The sequence below is a fragment of the Lolium perenne genome, chromosome 1, assembly GCF_019359855.2.
Source record: "Lolium perenne isolate Kyuss_39 chromosome 1, Kyuss_2.0, whole genome shotgun sequence".
In the NCBI taxonomy this organism is placed as follows: domain Eukaryota; kingdom Viridiplantae; phylum Streptophyta; class Magnoliopsida; order Poales; family Poaceae; genus Lolium; species Lolium perenne.
In genome coordinates, this window is record NC_067244.2 from 13551105 (window position 1) to 13560404 (window position 9300).

General features: G+C 45.1%; 1 protein-coding gene across 1 annotated transcript; it reads left to right on the plus strand.

Annotated features, from left to right (window-relative positions):
- The first annotated feature begins 4084 nt into the window (after positions 1-4084).
- Positions 4085-4869, plus strand: LOC127320908 (histone H2A.2.2). The gene is made up of 2 exons (XM_051349986.2): positions 4085-4359; positions 4435-4869. Exons 1-2 carry the CDS (start codon positions 4156-4158, stop codon positions 4687-4689), a joined length of 459 nt encoding a protein of 152 aa, XP_051205946.1. The 5' UTR covers positions 4085-4155; the 3' UTR covers positions 4690-4869.
- Positions 4870-9300: the final 4431 nt, after the last annotated feature.

The window sequence follows — 9300 nt, forward strand, 5'->3', positions numbered from 1 at the left end:
TTGGTATCTTCCTTGTGGTTCATTTGGTTGCTTGCTTCATTTGTTGAAGCTTCTTGACTTTGTTATCTTTTTGCAATCTTTGATCCTATCTATAGTGTGATTCCTTCCGAATATTCGTCATTGGATATGAGCATTTGATTCCACTCAAATTATGAGAAATGCACACGCTATGGAGGAACTCTCACTATATTGGCCTTCTAAATTTTTCACCCATTTCGGCAATTGGTGCCAATGGGGGAGAAGTTTGGAGGGTTTAAGGGAATTTGGTTATGTCTTTGCTTTGTGCTTAAGCATGTGCTTTTATTGCATTGCATCTTGTTGCTTTGCATAGTTGAATATTTAGAGGAAACTCCACTAGGCTTTGAATGCCAATATATGCAATGAAAGTCAAGATCATTCACACATGCATATATTATGGGGGAGTTTGCTCTATATATTCAACTTATTTGTTACTTCAATTCCTTATATAAACCCTCTCAAAGAGATTGTCATCAATTACCAAAATGGGGGAGATTGAAAGTGCATGGAGCCCCCATGTGTGGTTTTGGTAATTAATGACAATCCCTATGGACTAATGTTTGCATTGAGTTATATTTGTAGGAGTTGTCCATAGGCAATTCTTGAACCATATGTTGGCTTCAAGGTTGCAATAAGAAGAAATTGATGAAGGATATCAAGTGTCAAGTATGTCTTGAAGATGAAGATGAAGTGAGCCCTCAAGCTACTTCAAGACATCAACATGATGAAGAATGAAGAAATGAAGTGCAAGTTCAAGATGAGCCATCTCGAAGAGATCCTTTGCTTGAGTCTTGCCATCCATATGGTGATCATGGATATGTGAAGATGCGTAGAAGAAGAAGCTCTCCCATGGTGGATTATGGGGGAGCAATCCACAAGACTTCGTCAAGCAAGCACAAGCAAGAAAGGCGTTCCATCTTGTTGAGGTCAAGATCGTCGTCATCGAGCTCAAGTGGAATGCGCAAGTATAAGGTTTGCTCTTGATAGGGTTTGTTTCTCACCGGTCTCATAGTGTAGTTGGAGACCGGTTTATAGTTTAGTTGCCGTACTATCAAGAGGGCTCTCGAGTGAGTAACTCGATCGTATCGTTCGGAGAGAGCTCAAACCTTTGCATCCTTGCATCATCTTTCTTGGTTGTTATTTGGACCTTATCCATGTGATGTTTTAGAGCTTGTGCTTATTCTCATGACAAGCTCTAGTTCATCGAAACGGATTTCGCATAGATCACTTGTTGCGTTTTCGAGTTTGGTTCATCATCTTTCTTGGTTTTATTTGGATCTTATCCATGTGATGTTTTAGAGCTTGTGCTTATTCTCATGACAAGCTCTAGTTCATTGAGAATGGTTTTTCCATGGGCAACTTGTTGCATTTTCAAGATTGGAGGTTTTACCAGGTATGTCTTTTTGAGATAGGTCAAACCTTTCATCATTTGTTTCTATCCTCCTTTGCTGGACTATGATGTTTCTATGCATATTGTTGTAGAGCTCGTTGTTGTGATTTCAACGAGCCCAAGATCATCGAAATCGGAGTCCGGATGCAAAAGTTATGCCCGTTTTAGTTTTGGTGTTTCTGCGGTTTTCTTAGGCCGGATATTTTGGAAATATCCGGGCCGGATTATCCGGGCCGGATATTTCGGAAATATCCGGCCCCCGAAATCGTCTAAGGACCGGAAGAAAAGCAGCTCTGGATAGGGGCCGGATTTTTGGCCGGATTTTGTCCAGAGTTTTGTCCCCGAGGCCGGATTATCCGGCCCCGGATAATCCGGCCCCAACTTGGGCAGGAATATCCGGCCTGTTTTGCCCAAACGGCTTGATTTTCTTGGGGGTATAAATACCCCCTTCTTCCTCCTTGGGCTGTGCTTCTCTCACTCTCTCTCTCCTCCATTGTTGAACTAGAGAAGCTTGCTCTATCTCTCAATCCCTCCATGATTCTTGCCCCCATTTGAGGGAAAAGAGAGAGAGATCTAGATCTACATTTCTACCAATCAAATCCATCTCTTTGTGAGTGGAACTCTCTAGATCTTGATCTTGGTGTTCTTTGTGAATTCCTTTGTTCTTCCTCTCTTATTCCCCCAATAGCTTTTGTAGCTTTGTTGGAATTTGAGAGAGAAGGACTTGAGCATCTTTGTGGTGTTCTTGCCATTGCATTTGGTGCATCGGTTTGAGTTCTCCACGGTGATTCGTGGAGGTGAAAGCAAGGAAGTTGTTACTCTTGGGTTCTTGGAACCCTAGACGGATTCTAGGCCTTTGTGGCGATTTGTTGGGAGCCTCCAATTAAGTTGTGGATGTGTGCCCCAATCTTTGTGTAAGGCCCGGTTTCCGCCTCGAAGGAAATCCCTTAGTGGAACCGTGACCTAGGCCTTTGTGGCGAGGGTCACCGGAGATTTAGGTGAGGCGCCTTCGTGGCGTTCGGTGTGTGGTGTGAGTACCGCATCTTGGGGTGAGGCCTTTGTGGCGTTGGTGTGCATCGAGCAACCACACCTCAAGGTGAGCCTCTTGTGGCGTTCGGGAGCACTAAGCAACCGCACCTCTCCACCGGAGATTAGCACTCGCAAGAGTGTGAACTCCGGGATAAATCATCGTCTCCCGCGTGCCTCGGTTATCTCTATACCCGAGCTCTTTACTTATGCACCTTACCTTGTGATAGCCATCGTGCTTGAAGTTATATATATCTTGCTATCACATACTTGCTTGTATTGCTTAGCATAAGTTGTTGGTGCACATAGGTGAACTCTTGCTTAGAATAAGTTGTTGGTGCACATAGGTGAACCATAGTATATATGCTTTGGGCTTGACAAAGTAAACGCTTGTTTTATTCCGCATTTGTTAAGCCCATCTCGTAAAAGTTTTAAATCGCCTATTCACCCCCCCCCCCTCTAGGCGACATCCGTGTCCTTTCAGATGCCTAGCCTCGTCGCCTCCTCGTCAATTAGTTCTTCTGGCAGCTCAATTTTTCCGCCCTCCTCTAGTCCCATCCAGATATCGTGGAAGACGCAGGCCACAAAGTTTTCGAAGTCATCCCACACCTCCCTGCCCAGGCTATCGGGGGGGGGGGGGGAGGCGGCGATGGAAGACACTGGCGATGAGGCCATGGCAGCGGGCCGAAGTTGTAGTCCTAGTCGTTGAGGAACCCTACCATCCGCCTCTTATCCGGTATTGTGCCCCGGTGGTGGTAGTTGTCCCACATGGGGGAGTCGTTGGTGTAGGTTGGGTCGGCACGGAGGTCCGGCGGAAGAATATGCCCCGCCTTTGTTGGATCTCGTGGAGCCGCTCTCAGTCGGAATGTAGCACCGACGGGGATGGCACTCCCGCGCCGCTGACGCACCACCCGCCGGGCAGGTGCACGACGTTCCAACCGTCGCATGGCTTCAAGTTGTCGTAGAGCTGCCACGGACGGTGACAGAGGGGAAACCCTTATCCGAGGTTTCTCCTCCTTCTCCCTCGACGAGGATGCCTCGTGGTCGTTGATGGCTCTTACAAAACCAACAAAATCTTGAAACGTTGGACTCCAAGTGCAGAGTGTGTAGTCCAGGAAACAACTTTCCCCGCAAGGGTGACTCTAGGGTTTATACCGAACTCTCGGGGAGCTGAGCAGAAAAAAAAATTCTCTTCTCTCTTCTTCTAGCAATCTTGCAAAGTAAAATAAAAGCCTTGTGTCCCCAAGTCCACCTTGTGAGATTGTGATGGGGCCTCTCAAAACTCGACACTACAACACTTGTTGTCTCAAGCTTCATCGAATTCCATATATTTTTAAATATTTTACACGTTATTTTGGAGCCGCTTTTACTACAAGAACACTAAACATATACTTTTGAGGTGTTGTTGACAATTAAGCATAAAGGGCGTCCATTTCCAGGTGAGCCCCACCATCATCACGAGAGCGCGTGCCGCCCAATCCCGCGCTCCTGATTGGCCAGTGCACCCCCTCCCACGGATCAGTCCACCCGAACCAGCATCCACCGTCCACCTCGGCTCCCATCCGACGGCGCGCACGCCAGGTCACGCGGATCGCCCCCGCAGCCCGCACTGCTATAAAACCCCCGAACACGGTAGCTCCAAACTCACTCAAACACAAATCCCATCCTCCTCCTCTCCCATCATCCCACCACACCAAATCCTCTCGCCGGAGCCAAGCAAGATGGACGCCAGCAAGGGGAAGAAGTTCGCAGCCAAGAAACTCGGCGGGCCGAGGAAGAAGTCGGTGACCCGCTCCGTCAAGGCCGGGCTCCAGTTCCCCGTCGGCCGCATCGGGCGCTACCTCAAGAAGGGCCGCTACGCCAAGCGCGTCGGCACCGGCGCCCCCGTCTACCTCGCCGCCGTCCTCGAGTACCTCGCTGCCGAGGCACGCCGCCCCACCCCTCTCCCTCCCTCCCAACCCGCCCGTCACCCAATCTAACCATTCTTCCCGCTGCTGCAGGTTCTGGAGCTCGCTGGCAACGCGGCGCGCGACAACAAGAAGTCCCGGATCGTGCCGAGGCACCTGCTGCTCGCCATCCGCAACGACCAGGAGCTCGGGAGGCTGCTCGGCGGCGTCACCATCGCCCACGGCGGCGTGCTGCCCAACATCAACCCGGTGCTTCTCCCCAAGAAGTCTGTTGAGAAGGCCGAGAAGGCCGCCGCCAAGTCGCCCAAGAAGGCGGCCAAGTCCCCCAAGAAGGCTGCCAAGGCGTAGATCCGTCCACTGCTGCTGTTGCTGATGAACTTAGTGCTTTGATTGAGAGTGTTGTCTAGTTGTAGTTTAGTAGCTCGGTTTGTTTGGGGACGTGGTCCCCTAACTTTGTTCTGTAATCGTGAGCGTGAGGAAGCCACTTGCTTCCTCTGTCTAATGAATTATCCAAGTTGTGTTTTCATCTGAGGTATTGTTAAACGGCAACTGATGATATCTCTTTTGATTCCTGCAGTTTGAGTAAATTAACCATGTTTGCACTACTGACCGTTTGTTCATAGAATTTCAATACTGTCTTCTCCTGAATTAATACAAGTTTCACCACTGAGTGATGCCGTTATATTGGCTCAATCAGATTGTTGACACCGAGCATGGCTTCTGCAACCAATACACTTTCTTCTCCTGATTTATTTTTTGACGTGATTCTTCTTCTCCTGAATTAGTAGTACAAGGTTTATCAAGCAATGTTTTAAACTAAACTATTGATTCCTCTGATGATTCCTGAAGTATCCCTTTCTTTTCACAAGTGAATCAGTTTGCATCACTAAGATGAGCGATGTCGATGTCGGCAGAAATAGACTGATTGTTGTGCTAGTTTTATTCGTCTGTTGCAAATGAATCAGGTTTGCACGAGTAACATGATCAACGTGGACAGAAAATGGCTTTTGATTTCCCCTTCTTAATTAGTAAATATTTCATTACTAAGCGATTGCTCAATGCCTATATATTTCTTGAATTTTTTGTTTATTTGCAGGTAATATATTTTCTTAAGGTGACACCACATAATTTGTGTCGTCCTGAATCTTGGCTCAGTTCCAAGGGCCATCTCTGAAATTTTGTTATCCAAACGAAATCAGGTGAGCCAACATACTGACCTTTTGAAACTAGACAAAATCGAGGTAGTTGAATAATAGCTTGATTTTTTACGCCTGAAATGATTGGACAGTGAGGTCACATGAGAGTATTTCGTCACACTAGCTACTAATTTGCTCAATTTCAAAAGAATCATCAGCGGTACATAGGCCAAAACAACCACCAGTGTATAATATGTGTCTCTTTATCGAGGGTATAATCTTCGTTCTACAAATGGACTTGCCATTGCTTTCTTATTCCGAGACATGTGCGTGATGTCAATTTTTTTCCGGCCGGTGATACATCAGAATCTGTCGTTCTGGACCGACTTTGTCCCAGAGATCATCTATGCGTATTTTATTTGTGCGATGTAAACTTCTTTACCGCGACAACGAATATGTATTGCTTGTCTTGATTTGCACGCAAAATCATTGTCCTGGTAACATAGGGGCACCGAGGCCACAAAAGGAAACAAATGCGACTAATTATCGGTCAACCAAGAGTTAACTTATTTTTTGGCAAATATGAGTTATATGCTTGAAAAATCACAAGTTGAAATGTCGTGCCCCTTGAATACGAGTACCTAAACCTCATGCTACTCAACTTAGGTCCCAAGCAAGTTATTATTATTGTAACTATACATGTATCATTGAGAACACCAACGGGGTACCTCCTGCCCCATGATATAGAAGTACTCATTCCGATATGGGAACAATCCCATACCAAAATGACAAGATGAACAGACAATGAGCATCTCAGCAATCCTTTTACTTACTATGGGCATAACTTTTTATTGAAGATGCGTCATAGAATGCTCACTAGGTTTGCTGTAAATTTCCACCATGAATGATGCGGCTTAAGTTGGCCGCCCAGGCGTTTCTCTAAGATATATACAACCTTCATGGACATACAAGTTTCCATTTTATTTCACACCGCTAGGCATCCATAAACAAAAGAACATGATATCAACTAAAAGTAATAAGTGCAATGTTGAAAGTGTGCCCCATGAAAGCATGGTTGTGCTAACTCCCAAATCGTAATTTGCAAGCATATAATCTTCATAAGATAGTCACAATGGCTCAGTTTATTAAGTGCAAGAAAGTAAATGTGCCATCAAGTTCGTGAGAGCTTTACTAACTAATTTTCTCATGAATTTTTTTATTTGGAAGATAAATAAAAACATGATGAATGTACTTGAAATAGCAATGATACTAGTAGGTAGATATGGTGGATACAATTGGAAAACTTTGATTTTTATTGGTTGGATGCACGAGTAGAGCTCATACTCAGTACAGACGAAGGCTAGCAAAAAACTGGGAGCGACTAAATAAGAGAGCAATAATGGCCATAATCATGCATAGCGACAAAAAATTATTAATCAAAGCATAAATGATATTACAAGTCAAAAACTAAATGATCATGGAGGCTTTAGTTGACTGGTTGCAGTCATAACATGATGTAAACATGTGCCAAGTCAACCAATGAAGCATCAAAGAAGAATACCACAATATTATGCTTTGTATGATGGAAACAATACATGATTCTTTCAATGGCACATTAAGCACTCTCAGCTATTTGAGACAAGTCATGCTATGAAAATAAATACTAAGCATATAACAAGAATAACATTCAACATGACATGCCAAAGTCTATGCCATAATCTAGACAAGCTTTCTTTTGCATCACTATAAGCATGAATCATTTTACTTGTCTCCAACACCAATCAACTTATTTGAAACAACTCTCATAGGTAATAATAAGTAAAGACCAGCGAGATAATCGTACATAAATAAAGAAAACTAACAAGCTCTGAACAAAATAAGAATGGAAAAAAGAGCTAAATGCAGTACTAGTAAATTAGAACACTCGCAGAACAATAAGAGTGAAAACTAGAGTGTTTTATGCAATGAAAACGGAGCTTGTCTCTCTCCCACACAACAATGCTAGAATCCAATCATATGCTATAGCAAACAAAAAAACTAAACTAAAAAAATTAATTATGCTCCAAAAACAACACATAGTATATGAAGCAATACAAATATATCTTATAGAAAGATGACCTGATGCTTTATTGATGAAGAGGGGATGCCTTGGGCATCCCTAAGTTTTGGCGCTTCTACCTCTTGGATATTTCTTGGGGTGGCAGAGGCATCCCAAGCTTGAGATTTTGTCGATTCTTCATCTCATTACATCATTCTTCTCTCTCTACACTTGAAAACTTCCTTCATACAAAACTTCACACATACCACCCGAGGCACAAATACCGAGCCCAAGTGACATAGGCATTCCCAATGGGTCTGCCGAAGATGGTACCCGGGGTTTACTGAAGGCCCACGACCCGAAGGATAAGAAGAATCGGAAGCCCAAGTTGCTAGTTAAGGAAAGCTAGAGTTGTATTAGGAGAGAACACTTGTAATATTGCGGGATGAGTTGGAAACCCTCCCGGACTCTGTAACTTGTGTATCACGAATCCCTCGGCTCCAACTCCTATATAAGGGGGAGCCGAGGGACAAAGAAAGCATTGATTCATCGTCTCACAAACCCTAGTTTTTATATCGTCGAGTACTTTTCGGCTAAAACCTTCGAGATCTACTTGCCCTCTACTTTCGACTAAAACCCATGTCTACAACTCGTAGGCATTGACAAGTTAATCCCTTGTCAATTGGCGCCGTCTGTGGGAATTAGAGGCGTCAAGGATCAGATCTCGATGGCACGTTCAAGATCGTCGACTTCATCAACAACAAGCAACGCAATGGATCGAGGTAAACAGATCGAAACTGGTCCTTTCGATTTTGTTCCTCACCCGCCCTCCCGTTTGGATGCATATGCGTATCTGGAGGAGCCTATGGAGATGACGTTCGGAAGGTTCCACTTTCGCGTCGGGAAAGAGGGAGCGTATCGTCTCGAAATTCCGATCTCATCGGGATTATCGACAATCGATTCCGATTTTTTGAACTCAACATCGTCAATCGAGTCAGGCGAGGAGGAGACTTCATCGCCACGCTTCATCAGCACCAGGGCAAGCAAAAAGCTCGCCAAGATCTTCAGCGACATGTCCTTCGAGTCATCTGCAGACTCCGATATAAGCGATGACTCGAGCAGCTTCGACAGCTTCAACTTCATCGACTGATGCACTACCGTTGGCAAGGTCTTCACCAATCTTTATGATGGTGTCACCAAACCCAGCAAGGCTCAAAATTCAAAATATCATCAGATTTATGCCATCGGAGAAACAAGTCGCGATCAGGAGGAGACATCAGAGGCTTTCAACGAGTTGGGAAATCCATACGTCGATCCCTCCGACCTAAGGCGAGGTTTAGGCAATAAATATGTCGGGCCTACACCACGTGTTAGAGTTCAACTTCCACAAGCAGCATGGGATAGAGCCGCAAGAGCTATGGATGGTTCAGAACCAATGTCCACAACCGCTACGACGGAAGAGTTGCAAGCATATCAATATAGGCTCGCTCGAGCTGGAAGGGAATTGGAAAAACAGACAGCTGCTCTGAACAGGAGAAGGGAGGCAGCTTCCGCATCAAGCAGGATAAGGGCGGAGTTAAGTCGACATTCAGGAACTTCGGGAGATAGCCACAGAGAAGCTCGGAACAGAGCAAGATCTAGGCTGCAAAACATACCTGAAGCTGATAGGGAGAACTTGGTTCAAAACCTCGACATGTCCTTTATGTTGATAGACACGAGAGGGAACATTATCCCTAAGATACCGGAAGCTGGGTATATGGCGACGCAAGCCTTTATCCTCGCATC